This window comes from Halichoeres trimaculatus, unplaced genomic scaffold (assembly GCF_033239565.1).
Source record: "Halichoeres trimaculatus isolate MK-OKI-2021-1 unplaced genomic scaffold, fHalTri1.1 fHalTri1_scaffold_8, whole genome shotgun sequence".
NCBI classification, from domain to species: Eukaryota; Metazoa; Chordata; class Actinopteri; order Labriformes; family Labridae; genus Halichoeres; species Halichoeres trimaculatus.
Window position 1 is genome coordinate 31,562,145 of NW_027437186.1, and position 21,253 is coordinate 31,583,397.

The 21,253-nt window shown below is 41.0% G+C and overlaps 1 protein-coding gene and 1 long non-coding RNA gene across 3 annotated transcripts in view; one reads left to right on the forward strand and one right to left on the reverse strand.

The window, feature by feature from the left end:
* The first annotated feature begins 182 nt into the window (after window positions 1-182).
* Window positions 183-16,776, forward strand: LOC141795362 (uncharacterized). The gene is made up of 2 exons (XR_012598589.1): window positions 183-310; window positions 15,898-16,776. It is a non-coding gene; the product is annotated as an uncharacterized LOC141795362 (long non-coding RNA).
* The window catches only part of tp53bp2a (tumor protein p53 binding protein, 2a), a 34,672-nt gene continuing 18,960 nt past the window's right edge, over window positions 5,542-21,253 (reverse strand). The window contains exons 7-20 of one of the 2 annotated variants that reach the window (XM_074676203.1): window positions 20,222-20,396; window positions 19,852-20,033; window positions 19,572-19,736; window positions 17,607-17,654; window positions 16,051-16,234; window positions 13,592-13,714; window positions 13,274-13,395; window positions 12,737-13,145; window positions 9,447-10,291; window positions 8,673-8,810; window positions 7,301-7,434; window positions 7,034-7,200; window positions 6,742-6,941; window positions 5,542-6,656 (exon numbers count right to left, since the gene is read on the reverse strand). In XM_074676203.1, the coding sequence (XP_074532304.1) occupies window positions 6,615-6,656; window positions 6,742-6,941; window positions 7,034-7,200; window positions 7,301-7,434; window positions 8,673-8,810; window positions 9,447-10,291; window positions 12,737-13,145; window positions 13,274-13,395; window positions 13,592-13,714; window positions 16,051-16,234; window positions 17,607-17,654; window positions 19,572-19,736; window positions 19,852-20,033; window positions 20,222-20,396 (2,934 nt within the window). In that variant the 3' untranslated portion in view covers window positions 5,542-6,614. The remainder of the gene's footprint in view (window positions 6,657-6,741; window positions 6,942-7,033; window positions 7,201-7,300; window positions 7,435-8,672; window positions 8,811-9,446; window positions 10,292-12,736; window positions 13,146-13,273; window positions 13,396-13,591; window positions 13,715-16,050; window positions 16,235-17,606; window positions 17,655-19,571; window positions 19,737-19,851; window positions 20,034-20,221; window positions 20,397-21,253) is intronic. The other variant, XM_074676204.1, reaches the window with a different exon arrangement.

A 21,253-nucleotide genomic window follows, 5' to 3' on the forward strand; every position in this document is an offset into this window, starting at 1 on the left:
CACTGAATTACACGCAGCACTGACAGTCGGTCTGACGGAAGCTCCTACACTCATTTGCCGTCACAGGTGGCCCGCCCTCCCACGACGCTCACTTCTTCGTCTTTTTTTTTCTCCACCAATCTCTGAATTAAGTAGTCCGCTCCCCTTTCCCCCTCCTGCTCGCTTATATTAAAAGATAAGACTGTTGTTCCTGGTTCGTTAACCTCTCTGTATCACAGCATATCACGAGCCCCAGCCACGCGCGAGGACGGTTACAGTTTAACTGGCGAAGTGGGAAGAAGGTGCACAAAGGCAACCTGTTCGGTTTCAGGTAAGGTAAAGCGCTACACTGACACCCAGCGGCCGCATAGGGAATTACACAAACCTAATTATTATTATTATTATTATTATTATTATTATTATTATTATTATTATTATTATTATTATTATTATCATTATTATTATTATTATTATTATTATTATTATTTCTATTTTTATTTTTATTGTTTTTTTATTTAATTTTTTTTGGTCATTTTTTATTTTTATTTCTTAGGCCTATCATGAGACTTTAAATACAAATCATGAAGGCTTATTATTGTGATGCTATTTAATGAATGGCTTTTATACAGTAACCTAACAACAATATGGGGGAAAAAAAACTCTCTTTATTCAAACATCCACTATCTTCACCATAAACAAGATTTAACATGCTGAGATAGGTAACAACTTAACTTAGGGCTGCAGCTATCGAATATTTTAGTATTCGGGTATTCTACTGAAAATCCCATCGATTAATCTAGGAATCGGATAAAATACATTTTTGTTTAGTTAAAGAGCAGTTATTTTTCAAATTAAAGTTTTTCTCTTTAAGAAATAGAATTTTCTGATACAGCATGTCAATAAGAGCACTTGCTTTGGTTGCTCCAAAATTTGTAAACACACTTTAACACATTTTTTGTGCCTTGTACATCTCATCAAATGTTGCGGATCCAAATGGCACCCGTTTCGTAGAATGACCCATTAGTCTCCAAACTAAAGAAGCTAGATTTGTTGCTAGTTGCTATTTTGTATAAGAGTGGCTTGAGGGGTCTGAAAACTCTCTTAATATGGCCTCAGCTCTATTTGAAATACCACTCTTTGATCTTTTTTAAAATTAAACGATTCCTCCAGGGGGAGAAAATTACTCGAGTATTTTTTGTAATCAAGTACCTCGAATCATTCGAGGAATCTTTTCAGCTCTAACTTAACCCCTCATATTAATCCCATGAAACAAAAAGAGTGCAGCATTAGTTTTTGCTTAGCTTGTCAACAGAACACCCCAATCAATAGTGAATTAATCAAACAATGCAATGTGCAGCTTTCTGGTATCTGAGTCTAATCATTTAACAGGGTATTCAATTTTCCTGACAGTATTTATGATTCTTATTAGTCATTGTAAATAAAAAGTTCATTAAATCCTACCACAAAATTGAAAAATCGTCCTGCTCAGTAGCATATCCCCTAAAGTAACCCATTGTGTCAGGTAGCTTGGCTCATTCATTCAGGTCAGGTAGCTCATTCAATTGTGCTTCATTGTTTATATCATCAGGTTGACCGAGTCACATATTGTGGGTCATGCTGTCATGTTCAATATCTTATTTTGCTGGGTTTATCTATTTGGGAATCTTTGAATCAATACAAGACTGATACCATCTATAAGAGGTGTTTTCAAGGTCATCTTTTGTGTTGGAGTGAATCATCTCACTGTTGTGTGTCTGAAGCAGTGGCAGACAAATCTACATCTAGCGTGACACCGGTGATATTGTAGAGATCAAGAGAATGCACTGAGTTGGTTGATATCAAAGATGTCTCTATGGGAAAATAGATAAATAATGCTCCACTGTATACAGGTAATATTTATAGACACTGGAGAAGGTTTTAAACTTTTCTCCCCAGTCTGCTTTCTGTCTTTCACCATTTCTTCTTTTTTCTTTTTGATATTCTTCTGCTTTTTTGAGGAAGACCGTGTACTCCGACATGAGTTGATTGATTCTTAAACTATCTTTTTCATTTCATGAGTTGCCAGTCCAACATTTCTCCAAACTGTGCTGCCAGTGAAAAGTTTCCCTCAAGTCGATCTGGCAAACTTTGCAAAAAGTTGACTGTTTAATAATTGCTTTAATGAGCATTTATTTCACCCTTGTTTCAACTTTTCTGCTTCCACTCTTCTTTGGTTTCAGAGTTTTTGGTTTTTTCTTTAGTTGTGTTTTCATCTGAGGAGCTATTTGCTGCTGTTTGTTGCGTCCTTTTTGGGTTCATACAGCTTTTATTTTTTGGATGGAGTTATATTTTGAACATCTCACTCAAAACAACTGCCTGTTATAGCAAAAACAGTCCTGAAAAACAAGATGCTGAGGTGCTTTGAAGAGATGAGCGAAAAGGGATCTAAGTTGTTGTTGTTTTTCACTGGATTGGATCCCTTCCATCAACCTGTAGTAGTAATTGCTTTTTCAGAAGTTCAAGAAAAGTTGTAGTTGAGCTACGTTTTTCATCTATTTAGGGTCAAAACTAAAAGAGATATCATAAAGTCAATAAAGTTCAAGTTAAAAATAAATTTCCAAAGTCTCGAGACTGTTATTTCAAATCTTTTATTGGCCTCTCTGTGACTGAGGGGGCGTGATTGATTCTGAAAAGGCAAACTGTTCATTAAATGTAACCTATTGTATGCTTATAGCTGCAAACAAAGGGAAACCGTTTTGTCCAGAGGGGGCGCCAAAATCAACAGACACAAGGTATCCCATGGAGTTTTTGGGAAATTTGTGTCTAAAACTTTTCTCTATTGCCCCTGAGCGGCTTATCAGTCAGTGAAGACTCAGCCTGCCTCTAAAGCTAACAGGACACAGTGGATGTCTAAAGCATTGGTCGAAAGTCACTGTAGTTTTTTCTTTAGCATCTTGTTCTCTTTGCAGTTGCTTGTAGAGAACTCATATTACTCACACTCCGAAACAAAAACACTATTCTGGTGCTGCTGGTCCTAATCTATGTTCTCATCCTCCTCCTCCTCTTCTCCCCTGGAGACTAGGGGTGAAAATACAATATGTTTCATTTCCAGGGAGAGTTAGATTTATGATGCAGCAGAACTCATATCCAAGTGGATTTTATATACACAGAGGCTCAACACTTAATGAGGCTGCTGTGAGGAAAGCTGGTCCTATAGCTATCTCCTGCTCCTATATCAGGACGTACACAGAGCCAATGAAATCTCACATCCAGAGGGGATGATCATTTAAGTCATCATATTGCACAAGGTAACAGAGGCATAGAGCAGATGTTCTGCACACATGGTTACACCCTGCAAGTTTTTACATACACACACAAATGGTTGTGCTGGTGTGCAGCAGAGTTCAATGAAAGCTTTGAATACAAAGAAAAAACAGGAGCTCTATCATTCTACGTATGACACTCCTCTCACCAATTTATGCACATAACTTTGTGATCAATTATGAATGTGTGTATCAATTATGAATGCAGTTAGTCATGTTGAGTGGGCAGCGTTGAAGTTCAGCCTTTCATCTTAAGCAATCCTCACTGTAATTCAGCTGGGGATTTGGGTAGCATATGAGGTGGTGTTGGGTGCGTTAACACTAACACTCAAAAAGAGATATGATGGAGGAACCTCACTGGAGCCTGAGGAGGGAGAAGTGTCAGTGCACAGAGGGGTACTATGGAGGAATGTTGGTGGAGCAGTGAGTTTGTTTTCCAGGGAAAAGTATGTTAAGTCAAATAAGAATTTTGGATTTTATGCTCAATACAACTTTTTCTTACTGTAACTGGATCCTAATATTATATATTATTATATATCCTAATATATCCTAATATTATATTATATTAATGACCTGATGCTAATTTAAAGCTTGTGTGAGTTGTTCTCAGCTGGTAATGAAACAGCCTGGAGCGATGCCTGTGAGCGACAGACAAGCAGCTCTGCACTGATTACACTCTGGCACGCACCGGTCTCTCAATCAGCTGACAAATGCATCCTCTCAATTTGCTGGTCTATTTAATCTGCAAGATTTCCAGGTTTTCCTTCTCCTCTGTCAGAGCATCGCTGGCCTGTTCTAGTGCTATACTCAACTTTTAGCACATCCAACTTCCCTGAATCCACCTAAAATTCAGCCTGTAGGATGAGTCTTTAGAGCAGAGATGTCAAAAGTATTCACATCCATTACTCAGGTAGAAGTATAGATAGTAGGGTTTAAAAAGACTTTTGTAGAAGTTGAAGTATCAACTCTACTTTTTTACTTAAGTAAAAGTGTAAAAGTACTGCTTTCAAAACTACTTAAAGCATCAAAGTAAAAGTAATTTAATGGGGACAAATGCCATCAAGGACAAAAGCTAGTGACTATAAACTTTTGTTAATATGTTAATGCTGAGAAATTTGGAGCAGCTGATGTTGATCAATAGGGTCTTACTAAACATGGGCTAGATCGCTTCATGCTAATCTACACTAGCCAAAAATGTTTGATCACATTTAGACAATATCACAACTCCCGCAGTGTTTCATTTTATTTTCCTCTTAGTGCCAGACCAAAGCATAAGTAATCTAAGGTTACCGTGGATGATTTTCTGAATGATCATTATGTTTTCCATTAGAGCTGCCGTAATTAGTAGGTGCTGTTTCCTGTTTCGTGTCAGCAGAGCTCAGCACTGGGTTTTTTTTATACTGACTGACTGTCATGATGCAGTGTGTTCACCTGGCTATGGTTAAACAAATGTTCTAGTGAGAACTTTACTGCCTTATTATTGTGGCTCATGTTTATACCTCTCATCCAACCACAATCTAGTTCAATCTATCCCAGTGGCGCAATTTATCATGGTAGGTTTTATCTTTGTGTGTGTGTAAGTGTTGATCTTTTTTTTATTTATTTTTAATGGCAGGCTGAAATGGAAACAAACTGAAAAAAAACAGGAGTAACAAGATTATTTTTAAAATGTTGGGTTAGAAAGTGCAGATATTTGTCTAACCATGTAAAGAGTAGAGGATAAAAGTCAGCAAAAAAAGCTACTCCAGTAATGTGTAGATACACACAATTTCTACTTAAGTGAGGTAACACAGTATTACTTTACTTGACAACTCTGCTTAAGAGTTACTTACAGCTGAATAGAGGGAATCAGCAGAGATCTATTATATTGATTGACCACCATAGAGGTTTCCAGTATCAATGCTACAGTTAAAGTCTCTTATGAGCCATTATTAGACAATCTCAAGGGAAAAAAATAAATGTTTTGCACATTATCTGTCATTTTTGGGCAACTTCCAATGGGTAATATTAAACTTCTTAACAGTGATTGAATCTAAACAGGCATTATCTCATGCAGGAAACATAATCTTTTTTTTTTTAAACTATGTTACTAATGAATTACATTGGAGCTCAGTGTTGTCTATGGTGAAGTAACAAACTGGTTGTGGATTGATTGTATGTCATTCCCTGTCCACTAGAGGGCAGCAAACACTGTGGAAATACTACACTGAGTTTGCTTGGACATCATAACAATTTGTGTTCAGAAAGAAGACATGAAAACTTAGTACAAAGTATTTTATTGTAAATGTTTGAAACACTACAGTACATTTGTGGTTATAGTCCTGGCAAAATGGCTAAAGAAAAAGCAGTAACAAAAATAAATACATCTGCATGATGAGGTGAGCTTAGGGAACTCAGAACACTCAAGGTGTGAGATCCATCTTTTTCATTTGTTTTGACATAAAAACTATGTGACCTCACGGTAGAGTGTTTGTCTTTTATACTTGCTACAAAAGAGTGAAAGTTTCTGATATTAGATGTGTCTTTCTACATTACTGTACTGTCATGGAATGGCTGTAAAAAAATATTACCTTTATACTGCATTACAAGTCTGTGTTGGTCAAAGAGCCTCTTAATCGTTTCAAAGTACAGTTTGATTACTTCCTACAGTAACATCTGACTAGTTTCTGTGAGAGAAATACATACACGCACAGCTTCAATGGCATCTCCACCACACGCCAATGCAGAGGAACGCAGGCTTTCGTGGTTTCATAGACCACAGAGTGACAACAATAATCAATTGCAAGCTTCACAGCCTCATCAATCACTCATCATTTCATTTCTTTAGCCAGCAGAACTTAACATCACACCCCCAGTGCAGCTGTGCAGAGGTGCAGTCACTCAGCCAAGATGTGGAGAAACAAGCCTCCAAAGATTGTCAAGGTAACAGAGCGTTTTGTCATCACAGTCCACTTCATGCCACGTAGGGGGGAGTATGTTGGAAAGTAAATGGTAGAAAACGCTCTATAGCAATAAAAATACTGCTTACTCCATTTACATTCCAACATGTGATCTTCTGTCACTTTAGAAATAGTTTCAGACACATATTACAAAACAACATAAACAGAGGAATTAAGGGAAAACAATGCAGATAGTTTCTTAAGTACACAGTGCGGCCTGGAAAGTAGAGAGAAAGAATCTCTCGAGTGTAGGATTCAAATAAAAGTGCCAGAGAGCTCATGGTTGATCCTTCATTTTGTTTGGTCTGTCCTCATTTCTTCACTTCAGCAGTGTCCTTCTCCTCCCCGGTCTGTTAAAGCCTGTGTGTGTCAGACGGGAATGTGCAGGGTCGATTTAAGCCAGGGTTCTCTGTCTCGGCTTTATTCTTGGGTAGAGCTGTTGTAAAAAGAAAAAGCTGTTAAAGACTGTAAATTTGTGCGTTCATACTTCTCAGTTTGTGTTCAGGGATTTAGTGACTCACCCCAAGGAGGTTGCGGGGAATGTAGCCTTCAGTGTCACCCATGCGTGCCCACCACCATTCGATTTCGTCCTCGTCTTCTCTGCGGAGGATGGTCATGCAGTCGCCCTCGCGGTACGAAAGCTCGTCAGGGTTTTCACTGTTATAGTCCCACAGACCGTAAACCACCCCCCTGTTCATGATACCCATCTTCTCCTGTACACCTGAGCATAGAGACAGAAACTATGTTACACAAAGAGAAACATTTCCTAAATTCACATTGTTCACATTTTGGTGAAGGAAAACTTTTACTGACCATAGAGGAACTGGGAGCACTGAGTGTAACCCTCCTCCATCTCTTCACATTTATCAGCTGCCGTCTGCATGTCGCTGTAAGTCATAGCAAACACTGCTGCGCCGGACTCCACCAGGAACTTGCACACTTGCACATTGTTGCAGGATGCAGCGCAGTGGAGTGGGGTCCTAGGTTAGAGATGAGGAGATGAAGCAGAATATATGTAAGTAAAGGTTTAGAGTAAAAGCCAGAAAAAAAATCTTGCATACAGGATTTTTAATAACTTACCAGCCGTCGCTGTCGGCAGCATTGACATTGACACCAAACTGGACCAGAAACTTGACAATCTCTGTGTGTCCAGCACAGACTGCGTTGTGTAGAGCAGTAATTCCTTCATCGTTGGGCTGACTGGGATCCTCCACCTGTGAGATATTACAGAAAAATGTTAGGGAAAAATGGCACTAGGTCTCATTCTTACACCAGATAATGAACAGGGCATATGCTGAAATCCTGAGGTTAAATTCAATACCTTTTTAAGACTTTTTTAAAAACCTTTCAAAAAGTTCTAAGACCTTATCGCGACTTTAAGCTGTTGTCAGCAACCAATCTTTGACAGCTGTAGTTTGCATTTTAACATTAATTAGGTAAGCTGAGAAGGAATAAAGCTTGAAAGAATAAATCAAAACTTAAGTCAGGTTAATTGACATTCCCATTCCCACAACGAGTAACAGTTATTTAAGGTCAACTTGCAGGGAAAAAAAACAAGAATTTATTTCATCGTTGTCAAAATTTAGGACATGTGCTTGTCACGTGTTATTTGCTTTCCATCAGCGCTACATATGGATGGCTACTAAACTACTGTACACACTGATTTTGTCGTCACGTTAGCCTACGGACATGTTGGGCTGCTCGCGCTCCATACGGCCCACGCCTCACAAAATTACAGCTTTGCTTGTTGTAACGTCTGAAACAACAGCGATACATAACTGTATTGAAAAATACCTTATCTCATCGCGTTGTATCCGGTAAAAAGGTGATTTCAACAAAGAAAATTTGTTCCAAAGCAACTGAGATCAAGGGAACCTGGGGGAAGCTTTCTCTAGATCGTAAGGATCCAAGATCCCAGGTCATCAGAAGTCTGAGAAATTTTCTCAGCAGGCTTGAGAAACTCTTATGATCTAGAGTGAAATACTTTGAGATGCTAAAGCTTTTTCTAGATCCTCACGCTGGTCTGTGATGAGTGTGACGAGCAGAATGATCGTCCAATCACCAGGTGTGGTTATTTTTGAAGGTTCAGACCCTGAAAACATTTTTGAACCAGATGGAATATTTCCGTGGCGGATATATGGAACTGTCTGTCTGGGGTGTCAGGTTAGTTTGTAACAGTCGCAAGGAGGAATATAAATATTCATGGATACTTTTGGAGTCAAAGCTTGAATACCAATAAAATGTAATACCTCATAACATCAGGATTAAGACTTTTTAATACTATTTAAGGGCCTTAATTTTCCCACAACTGATTTATCAACTTTTAATACTTTTTAAGACCCCGCGGACACCCTGATGAAGCTATATAACAATAACTTTTAGATAAATATGAAACTACAGATGAAAATAAAGTTTTCTTTAAAGGAAATATGATCAGAAGTTTTTGTCTTACTTCATAGATGATTCTCTGGACCAAGTCAAACTCTCCCTCCAGAGACGAGTCCAGCAGCAGAGCCAGGGGGTTGAACTTCACTCTCATGCTGTGATCGATGCGTTCAGAGCCAGGCTTGCGCAGGTTGGTCCTTTTTCCCTAAAGACACAAGCATTATTGAGCTGTTAAAAATAGTTTAAAAAATGTGACATCAAAAGGCTGTAGAGGTTCATCTTGCTGAGTGGACTCTCCACTCTCTGCTGTGTTCAGCTTAGACTAAGAGCAGAGCTGTGACTTATTTTCTAACTGTACACAATCAACTCATTTCTTAGTCTATGATTGTGTAACCAAAAGGGGCGTGATAGAAGAGAAGCATGGAGGGAAATATGGGTCACAATACTGATTTCTGATTGGTTTGAGCTAAAAGCTTCTGGGGTTTCACTAAGAGCTTAAGAACGAGAACATGAAATCTAACAATCAAGTCAAACAGACCAAGTATCTGCTTAGTGTAAGCAGAATAAGACCCATTTTCCCAAGAAACAATTTCCACTCTTCATATAGATGATCCTATTATATAACTTTAAACAGGTTTAGTGTTAGCCAGCAGGTCGTTAATTAGTGTGGACAAACTGTAACTCATGACCTGCCCCGTGGGATGATTAAACATGTGAGAGAGTTTAAAAACATGCCATAGGAATATTTACAGTGGACTCAGGATTACATTAACCAAAGCTCTTTATCTGGATTCACAGAGAGATGCTTAATAAAAGTGACTCAGCAGTTTGAGAGTCGTACCGGTGGCAGAGTGACCTGTCCAGTAACCTCAGGTGCCTTCATGTTAAACGTGTCTTCACCCAAGCTGTCCTGCTCCGCTCCACTGGGGTACGGAGGAGGTGGGTAAGGAGGAAACTCTTCCAGGAATCCATCTGGAGGTGGAGGTGGCAGGTTGGGCATTACATCCTCTGAGCCAACAGGGGGCGGTGGTGGGAACAGAGCGTCATCAGGCCTTGGGGCTGGGTGGGATGGTGGGGGAGGGGGGATTATGTCCTCCCTCTCTAGGATGACTGAAGCCGGTTTGGTCTGTTCAGGAGGAGCTGGAATGTGAACATTAGCACCTGGGATGTGTGACGAGGGCTGACCTCCCTCCTGAGTCTGTCCGCTCTCTGATGGGTGGGTCTCTGCAGCGCTCAGAGGGCCGGGGACAGACCCTTCTGCTGCTTTCTCTGCTTCACCAGCAAAAGTGGGAGTGGTTGGTGTCGTCACAGTGGTCTCCATAGCTGCCAGCGTGGTCTTCTGGTAGAGGAGTTTCTGGATGTTGGGCCCTGCAGGACCCTCGGGTTCAGTGATGGAGCTGCGTTTCTTCAGGGGTCTGGGGGCGTTGTACAGCTTCTTTCTCAGGGCTTCTAGGTCGCCATCACTCTGGTGCCTGTAGGGGTTGGAAATGAAGGGGAGCAGCTTGGTGGGGCTCAGGGGCCGGGGGATGCGCTCAGTCTCTGGTTGTGGGCCCTCAGATGGGCTGGGACCTGTGTAGCTGGCTCCGTTATGGTCGACTTCAGATTCTGGAGCGGGGGAGCGGCGTTCCAGGTATGGGTTCTCTGGATGTGGGGAGCCTCCGCTGGGGATAACTGGTTTACCGTACACTTTAAACAGAAAGAGAGCGTGAGAGTCAGAAGACGGGAATGTCTGAAGAGATAATATTCACTAGTAACATGAGGAAAGCAGGATAAGATTCAAATGAGAGGCAGCAAAAAAGTTTAAAAGACATACTTTCTTTTAACAAACACTTAACATGTTCTGATTATGTTAGTAGAGTAAGTCAATCACTGATTTTAGCACAAATTTGGAGGAAGAAGTGGCTGTTGTCAGTATAGCTGTTTGAAAATGCTCTTTTGTCAGCATCATGCCATTTGAAGCAACAAAAGGGACTTGCATTTTTGTACTCCGCTTTGAGCCAATGTGAGTAACAGGTTGTCATGAGTGAGATCAGGCATTTCGGGCCGTGTTTATTGTGTTTCTTCCACAGTATTATTTAATTTGACCATACATTAAGATGATTAAAATATGTTTGGATGGCTGGATGCAGAAATACTAGCTTAACAGAGCATCGAGTCAACTTTTAGCTTCTATGCTTGGATTTGTTTTGTGCAGCTGACAAGACGGGACTTTATTTCTGCATTGATCAGAAAAAACGCAGTTGTCTGTGGTGCCCATTTCTTGGCAGGAAAATTGATATAATGAAGTCTATTTCATACAGTCCATAGATGGAGTTCAGGATGGGATACCGAAGCTAGGTCCAGGTGAGACTGACGGCTGCTTCACCGGCAGCAGCAGCTCCTAGACTGGCTTCTGGTGACGGATGCAAACAAGGCTTGCCAGAGATTCAACCCAACAGAAATGTGAGCTGAGCACCGTAGCCAAGTCTTGACTTTCTGACTCTAGATCAGTGGATAGACCTCTGACAGACCTCCCTGTATTTTTCTCTATGAGCTTTATCATGAAGGCTCAAAGCGCGTTGCTTCACTATCAGCAATTACACGTAATACTTGTTTTTTAAGTCAGTGGCTGTGTCCGAAATCACTCCCTATTCACTATATACTGCACTATATAGTGAATACGCCATTTTGTAGTGCTGTCCGAAATCTGAGTGAGCATGGTCATTCACTCTATAGTCCACTCAATGTATCCCACAATGCATTTTGAAAAGTAGTGTATTAGTGATGCTCACTATATGTGCAATATATACCATCATGCATTTCGGTTCAAACAGAAGAAATGGCTGATTACATGATCAATGATTACTAATAGCAAGAAACAACATTAAAAACTGTCAGAGAATAACACTTAACTCCCTGTTTAACTTTCAGACGAGCCCATCTCACAACTTTGAGCTGAGAAACAAACAACACGGACGTTAGCCGTTAAACCGTTCCACGCGGGTGATGCATTCACTGGACCTTATAATTCTTGAACACAGCATAAATTCCGCGCAAATATATGGTTTATTTACTTAAAAATAATGTGTAATAAATGTTCCTATTATATTAGGCTGTTGCAGAAAATAAGCTAAATATAATATTAGGTATCACTAAAATAAATACTGTTTTGCAGTTTTTAAGAAAAGATATGACTGTAAATCCCCAGCCGTCCGTGAGCGATGCGAGAGTAAATACGTCACTGTCAGCGGCTTGCAAATGAGTGAGTAGTGTCCGAAATGTTGTTTTAATTTAGCTGATTGAGTGGACTATATAGTCAACTACATCTAATTCACTATATAGTGAGTAGTGATCAGGGAATGAATGAGTGATTTTGGACACAACCAGTGTGTCTGATTTCAAACTTTAAATACACTGATGTGAACACAGCATTAGGCTACATATCACTAGCTAACAGCGCTCACTCACCAGGACACCTGCTCTGTTCTCCTCACACCAGCACTCCTCTGCTCTCTTACAACCGTTATTCCTCCTAATTCTTGCCTGTTCCCGGTCTCCATCTTTCCTAACAAGCTCATAATTATAACCCTGAGGACCATCATGTGGATAGGAATACAGATTTTCTTCCTCTTCACTGACAGGGGTGACAGTCTGATCCACGTTTACTAATGTTAAACAGAGGCAGAAGCAGCAGGACTCCTGACTGTGATGCTCAAATGCCCTGTGGTTTATTAATTTAGGAATTTCTTTCAGGATATCTTTTCTAAGTTATTTTCCTCTCAATTTCTTAACAGTTGTCTTTAACCTGCAATAAGCTGTGTCCTTTAATGTTCAAGTATGTGTGCCTGAGATAATGTTTGAACAGAAAAGATGAGGCATATGGCTTTTTATCTCTCACTGCTCATCTGGGCAGTGGAGTGTGAATATTTCCATGTAGATGTGCTAACGACTACAACAGCAGAGTAGAGTCTTACCTCAGTGACTTAATCTCAAGTGACACAGGTTGAAACAGCTCTCTAATTTATAGCTGCATTTAGGCTGCATAGTGTTTAAACTCATTTTTTTTACTGCTCTACTGCACTGCACATTCATTCAGTGTAACTTTAACACCACTCAAAATTGTTGAATAAAAAGAGAACTGTATAATCTTACCACTGACAAATCCATTGTTGCGGTTCTGGGATCTGTTGAGAGCACCCTGCACTCCAGGCTGGAAAGGCTTCCCTGTGCCTGGCTGCTGTGTGTACATGGAGTAGATGGAGCTGGCAGCTAAAGTCTGGGGTTTACTCAGGCTGGAGTCTTTGGAGGAGGGCAGCTCAGGTGTGAAGGGCCGCACCGTGGCTGCAGGTGGAGTGTCCTGTTTGGAGGGTAGGGGGAGTGTCTGGCTCTGTGAGGGTGGGAGTGGACTGCGGCCCTGGGCGACATGTGGCTGCTGGCTGTGGGGCTTGGTTTTTGGGAAGGTGCCTGTGTTGAGGCCGTGTTTGGTGTGCGGCATGACACCAGGGCCTTTGGGTTTGGTGGGGACAGGAGGAGGCACCTTGACTGGAGCCTTGGGAGCAGCCTGGACAGACAAAAAAGGAAGGAAACAATTGAGATGTCAGGGCTTATTCCTGTGAGCAAACAGACCTTTGTGGGGTTTTTTTTTTATTCCTGTGAGAATAAAGAAGTTTGTGTTTTGGTCCTTCTCACCTGAGCATCCCTGACAAGGTCATCACTGCTCTGGTTTTTGCGCAGAGAGGAGACGGGAGCTTCCATTGGCTCAAACATAGAAAATGGACGCACCTTCCTGTCCCTCTTTAGTTCTGCCTCATCTGAATACAGAACACAGAAAGAGGCAGAAATTAGGTTCATCGCATGTTAATGCACAATGCTGTTCATAAAAAAACAAAAAACAGAAGGCTGCTTAGAAGCTTTTACACTGCATGAAAGCACTTACTTGTTTTGAGCTTAAAGGGAGCCTTCATAGGTCAGTTTCAGTGGATTACTGTTTGTGCATGAAGTATTTACCTTGTTCTGTGTTAGAGTTGGAGTGTGAAGCCATTCGAGGCAGTGTTGAAGCTGGACCATGACTGTTGGTGTTGGATTCTGGGCCTGAAGAGCCCCAGTCTGCCATCTTGGACGGCTGGAGACCTATGAGAGCAAACAGAGAGGGAGTGATTAAATAACAGCTTTGACTATCAGATATGACATCGACAGGAAGGTGAAACAAAGCACAAATACTCAGAGAAAACAAGCTTCAAGCAATATTTTTCCAGATTAACACAAAGTCCACAGAGTTGTGTGTGAAGTTTGTTACACAAAGCAAATACAAGTTGATTTATGAAAAAGACATTTGTAACATTTTCCTCTCTCATTACTCTTCTGTTTTTTCACTGACTGACGGAGACTGTGCCTGTGGCTGAAAACGTCTAAAGACACCAACAATCAGTTGAGCCAGAAGAGCATCCACAGCTTCCACTGCAGTTCCTGAAGACTTAAGACGTTAAAACCTCACAGAAAACGGATCCTGTGGCCAGAACAAACACACAGCAACAAGCAAAACAAAACCAAAGATCCAGACATGAAGTTCCTGTCATAATTGATAAACTTATTCAAAGAATCAAGCAGCACACACACACAGAGACACAGGTGTGTACCTTTTCTCTTAGCCCGCAGCTCTTTCAGAGGCTTAAGCAAGAACATGGCTTCTGAGGAAGTTGCATTCAAAAAGACAAGAAAAACAGAATAGCCTTAGATCTCCCTTTGCTCCAGACATGCTGTTGGTTGAGCCCAGGTAGGGTCCGTTTAAGGGGGCACACAGATGCCATCAAAACCTGAGGGAGCCCTTCTGATAATCAACATCCTAGCAACAGGAGAGCTGGGGGCAGATGTAAACTAGATGGGTATGTTCTGCATCTTCTTCTATCTCACTCTCTTCGTCTATACAGCAAATCAACTCAGCATGCAGAAGTTATCGCGTGCAGGATGATCAGAGAGGGAAGGGCCTGTTACTTTTACTTACTGTATGCAGACTTGCATTAAATAGGAAATACGAGCTGGGGGAGCTCATATATGCTTTTGTTTTTGATGACTTATTTTGGCGTCATATCATTAATTTTTAATAACATTAAGTGCACTGCAAGCCCACCACTCTTAAGAAGAGGGGGGCTAGCACGTAAGCGAATAACATACAGGCTGCTGAGAGAAAGTCTTTAAATGGAATATGTTGCTCTGGTCCGTCAGTGGTTTGGTCGGACTTTGTTCCTCTCCACTGCACAGCACACGAGCTGCTGCAGTACAAGGGGAGAGGGTGCTGCTGCAACAGAAGCTCACTCCAGACCATCTCTTCATCCTGACTTCGAAAAAGGAAGACAGGCTGGACAGAATTTGGATTCATTTTGTCATGAAAAGAAGTAAATCCAATGTTAAGTCCATTGTTTGGATTGTAAAGAGCTGGATGCTGAGCATGAATATAAAAAAAGCAACAGGTCAAACTCCAACTGAGAAGAAGGAAATTAGCAAAGAGCATAATCCCAAACATCTTTTCTCTTGCCTGGATATAAATTCACTCACAAGAGACACACCATAGCGGTAAAAACACCACTTCATCACAGCAAAACATGTCAAAGGTTCTTCAGATAACCTCTGAGGAAGAGGAAGAGGGGGATTAAGGTGTTTACATTCAGCAACCCTAGATCACAGCACAGCATCCAGGGAATAACTAGCTACCTTCTGAGCTCAGAGAGACATCACAATCAGCAGCTGTCCCAGACTCCTTTGCTCCTGCTGGATGCAGGACAGTCTTGTGACTTTTCAGTTTTAAAACAAAGCCAAAGAATAACGATCTGCATGGTTAAAAACACACTTTAGTCTCATTTCTACTTCTCACTATAAGTTGATTTTAAGATTTTTACATTTAAGTATTTCTTTTTTTAACTTTTGGTTCATTCTTTCTTGTATAGCTCAGAGTCATGTAAATACATTAATTTTAAAATAGCAGGTTGATTTTGTTAATTTATAGATTTATCCAGACCTATTTGAAAAAGCTTGGTTATTGGTGGAGTTTTTATTTATTAGGTCAGTCAGTGCAGGTTGGGGGGATCAGTCTTTTACCTACATTCAGGTTGAGTGGAGCCTTTGGCAAATGTTTTTTGACCGTGTGAGTGTGGAAGTTAAAGTTTTGGGATATTTTTTGTTTATTATTACTGGGTTTTTTTTTTAAACTTAAGTGGACACGTGTCAGGACAGCAGTAAAGGCTCCTTTCATTCAAGTAAAAATGCTCTGTAAGAATCTGCCACTTCAGTTGTTAATTTAAGTTTCATTTTCCCCTCAGGTCTTGACTCGACTTGGGCTCAAACCCAGGTAACTCAGACATGTACTTGGACTCTAGCATTGGCTGCCGTAGCACTCAGGAGATGGAGAGGAGGACTTGGACCTTAATGACCACACTATAACACCTGTCCAGTGTGACTTTGCCGTTGCTCACCTGTGCCAGCTTTGCTCTGTGGGTCGTGGGATGGCAGAGTGGCAGTGCCGTCGGGGTAGGCTGGTTTTACGAGCAGCTCGTGCCTCACTGGGCCCCGGGGCATTGTGGACGACTGGATGTATGGGCCAACCGCCGCCACCCGAGACGGACCTGACTGCTGTCCAGCTTGGCCATCTGAAGGCAGCTGCACAGAGGAGAAGAGAAACAACACGTTGATATCAAGATAACAAAACTGTAACAAAAAATTTCACTTGATATTTTGGTGTTGAGTGTTGACGAGTATTACTGAAAGCATGCAGAAATTGTTAATACAGAGGCAATGAATAACAACACTTTAAATCTCGAGCAGCTCTTCAGGACTGAAATGATCATCACATGAAAAAGTATGGTGGTTGAGAAACAGTAAGACCATTTTAATGCTCTGTGATGCTTATCATCAAGCTGTAAAAAACAAAAACAGTGAACTATTCCCTGAGTGGTGCAAGAGCAAACACATGTACTCAGATTGCAAGACTATTGTGCTAACAATATACAAGCAGCACTCTTTTCAGTTTTTGTAACCTGAACGTTGTTTTTCCAGAACAAATACTATAGCGAGAAAACTCTTGATTTTCTCTTTGTATCGTCCCTTTTGCATCCCCCACCATTCCATCTTGAAAACAGAGACAGAAGCAGCAGATTGCTGTTCAAAATAATCATGATTACTGCTCAAGTTTTCTTCCTGGTTTAAGAAAGTTTTCCTTGCCACTGTTGCCATGTGCGTTTACTTACTCAGGATTTATGTTGGGTGTCTGGGTATATGACAAACAGTTGGGTCTAGACCCACTGACTTGTTATGTGTCTCAAGGTAAAATTTGTTTTAAGAAAGGGCATTATAAACAAAAAATAATGTTAGTTGTAGGGTCTGATAAGAGTTCATGGAGTAAAAGAATTAAGAATTTATTCTTTAACCTTTAATGTTTATAGATACAAACAAATAAGAGGTGAATTGGGATACAACAATATCTCACTGAGTGCAAGCTCTGCCTTGTACAACCAATGCTAGTATTAAGGAATTCTTCTGCTGAGTCACTTTTAACAGCTACTCTGAATTGCATTTGAATTTTTGGCACTTCTTTGTATTTGAAAAGAAAAAGTGATGGAAAATCCTGCAGTCCTAATTTACAGCATTTTTTTCCAATAAAGCCGAAACGCTGTGAGCTCTCCACCTATGATTTGTGATTCAGAATCCTTGCAGGGTGCAATATCTTAAAGGCTGTAGATCAAAATGAAATCTTTTTATAAAAGTCTGGATAAGGACCTAAACTCCTTGGTGTTCTCTAAAGATAAAAAAAAATGGATTCCAACTTTGACCATATTTCCAGGCATGGCTCAACTTACAAACGAAAACAAATCCCGCAGCAGCTGGCATTACCACAAGCTGAACCGAAAAACAAGACAAGTACGGCTCACTTTGCTGGGTCAACCATTGAATCCAATGTGCCAAGTCATGCTCAAAAGGTCAGATCAGAAAGAAAAGAGACACATAAGTTGAGCTCCAGTACTAGTTTAGTTACCTGAGGATGAGTGTCTTTTGAAGCCCTCTCTTTACCAGGATAGCCATTCTTGGAAAAAAACAAAAGCACAAACATGCAACAGCAGTTCAAAATACCAAAAAATCCCTTTTCCCTAATTTAATATGAGCTTTCTCTTAATGTTTCCTGAGCTATGTGTCTAAGACAGAGTGGGATGGCTACAGGCTGGCAGCTCTTAAACCACCTCTCTTCAGTCAGTGTGCTGAAACGTGCTTTTTGGGTGATGTCAGCCAGACACTTGCTGTTTGGTTGGAGGAGAGAGCAGCTTGGATGGAGTGTGTCTTTGTGCTGAAGTGAAAAAGGCTGGCTCATTATGATTCCAGGCAGGGTGTGGGCAAATCACCTCCTCACTAGGGCCTATTCAGACCTTCATCTCTAAAGTACATACACCCACAGGCTTGCTTGAAAACACACATGCACGCACCTTTTACTGTTGAGCTCTACCTTTATTGTACTGCATATGCCAAGGGGACATCAAACGAAAAGCTGGGCACTTTAAAGTTTCATGACTGAGCAAGTTGCTCATTTATCATAAAAAGTTTCCAGCAGAGTTTCCGAAGAATATGTTAAGTCTCTATTAAAACATTAATTTTTAATGTTCCAACTTATAGACCACTTACATATTCTGCACTGCTTAGTAAACTTTAACTACTGCCTACTAAAGAGTCTACATTTTTGTATCTACAACACATGGAGAAATATCTGAGAAGGTCCTGATTATAAAAAACAGTTTTGCATCAGATGTTATGACTCAGCATCAAAAATTAAAACAACCAATCCACATCATTAATTTGCTGAATGTTAATTTAGATTAAAGTGTGTTAATGAGGTTAATAATGAAGGTCAATGAAAAACATAATTGGAATTAAAACTGAACAGGGAAACCATTAAAAATCACTGGATGGAGGACAGATTCAAAGAACTTGTGTTATTATAGGAGGTTAAATAAACAAAAATAAACATGAAATCATCCATCATTCAATCAGATGATTGTGTTTCCTTTCTTTTTTCATCCTTTCCTCCCTTTTTAAATTCTTAACCTCATGCGGCGGGTTTTCTCCCTCACAGTCTGATTCAGAGATGGGTCTGTTGACTCTTATTTATAGTCCCATGGCAACTTGTGTTCAAAACAACTTCTGGAAAGAGGAGAGAGGAGCAGAGGAGTGGAGGGAGTAAGGACACACCACTGAGTGAGCTCAGAGCCAAACCTTTGATACAAAGACTGAACTATTCTGCCTACTCTGTCATAGTATATGTTGAACCATGTCCTGTTTTTCTTCTTGGTATGAAATGTATCCTAAAATTCTTTTTGGGGCGGTGGCTGTGTGCTGCCTTTAATAATCTAGTTATTTCCCTGTTCCTGTTTCTGTCAAGCGTGCATCTAGAAAAGATAACATCTCCCCTGACATTCCTGCCGTCTGTGATGTCAGCCTACACTCATTACTCCTCTCTCATCTTCAGATGTTGTTTCTGTCAAATGGGACTAAAAACACAGCCGAGTGAAGAAGCGTGAACTCAGATGCAGCTCTGTGACATGATCAAAACAACGATCAATCCCCACCAGCCATAGTTCAGACGGACGGATCATAGAAAGAAGAAGACGAGGAGGAGATGTCTCCTTCAAGAGGAGAGATTTTCCCACATAGAAAGAAGTGAGGTTAAAGATCCTTACATTGGCAAGGGAGAGCTCTGCATGCCAGGGCATTTGCGGCTATTTGAAGTAAAAACAGACACCAACAGCCTTTTACTGAAAAGGCCACTAGAGGGAGCTCTGATCAAAACCAAATCCATCACCTCTTTGCAGCTTTGAGTTACAGTGGGCCAAACAAATTGAGGAAATCTTATAAACACAGAGCTGCAAGAGCTCCCTCCCAAAAAAAAGAGATTATCTATGATGGGAAGATGTATCAAGTTGTTTTTGTATTGAAGTGATTTGGTCAAACTTACGGGCAAGTTCTCTTTTTGCTGCAGTGCTGCCTTCTTCTTCCACAGGCGATCTCGGAGCTCACTGATCCGTTTGTCCATGGTAGCCACCTCCAGGTTGCGCTTGTTCAGGCTCTCCCTCTGCTGCTGCAGCTTAGAGTTCTGGTCCTGATTGAGCTTGTTCCTCAGCTGACCACCATGAAAGACATGACACAAGGGCATTAAATAACTTTACATTTGTGGATTTTGAGGGTGGATGTGGTTTTTGGAGCTTTTTATTCAGAGGGAGATTATTTCTGCACACCTGCAGCTCCTTGTAGAGGCGGTCTAGTTCAGCCACAGAGCTCTGGTTATCATGGAAGTTGTCCATTTTGCCATTTTTAAGCAATTCAAGCTGTCGGCTGAGCTCTTCCACTTTGGACGCAGCCATTACGAGTTCTCTCTGCTTCTGCTGGAACAGGTTATTCATCTGCTCGATCTCCTCCACTGGTGAAGGAGAGGTAAGGAGAGGGAGGGGAAACAGGTGACAAGGACGTGGGAAAGGGTGTAAGATCAAAAGATGCAGGAAGAGACAAATAATATCAAGACATGAAGACAAAAAAAGACGTCATGTTTTGATCCTTTATATTTCAAAGAGGCATCAAATCATAAATTCAGATCGTCTAAAAGCTTACCCAGTTTGCCATTGCTAAGACGCTTCTGCTCCACCTGGCCCTTGAGGGCTCTGACCTTCTTAAGTCGGGTTTCCTGGTTCTCGATGTTCTCTCGAAGACGCTGCAGTTTCTCCTGCTCAGAGGCCTGCTGCTGCTGACGCTGCTCCTGCTGCTTCAAGTAGCGTAGCCTTTGCTCCTGAAGAGACAAGATGGGAAAAAACTGAGCTTGGAGCAAATGTCAAAAACATAATTAAAGATATCTCTATAAACTTCTTTAGAGTAAACACGGCTGAGTAAGCTCTCCTGAAATGCTACTGTCCATGCGCCCTCAGGCAAGACATTAAACTGCATTCCCTGATGAGATGGCTGGAAAAGAGCTGTTGCAGGGATATTATTTTATCTGCAGTTTCTTTCAGGCTGTTAGGCTATATTAACTTGTCTAACTGTATACTGAGTGAAGCTACACCATGTTAAACTTGGACAAACAACTGTCAGGAAGACACTGTGTGCTATACACCAGAGCTCTACCAAACTGGTTCTAAAAAGAGCACAACAGCGACTGTATCCGGAACTGTCCCAGGTCATGTGTGTTGATGGAAATGCCTGTCTGTTTACTTGACTTGAGCAATTGTACTTGACTGCTTGAAGAAACATTCCTTGGCTTGCAACATCCTCCTCAGGCACACATACTAAAGTAACTCAGATCACAGGTTGTAGCCTAGAGGGCATATTTCAGGAACAGCACAAAGAGAAAGACACGTTTCTTTAAAGTTAGCTTAAAGCAGCACATGTGTCTGGATCAGCAGAATGGAAACATTAAAGGCGCCTCAGCAAGAACCCAAAAGAAGTGGGAGAAAAATGTTCAGCCAAGAATTTAATTAAGTCACGCCTGTTTTCTGTCAAATATCCTCCTGCCATCATCAATAAAGCCTGAGCAGAATGAGAAACAAGTCCCAAGCAAGAGAAAAGATACCTTCAAATACCAGAGGAGTCTTATGCAGTGGAAACTGAATGCAGGCAGCTGTCTCAGGCTTCTCAAATTATAAACACTAC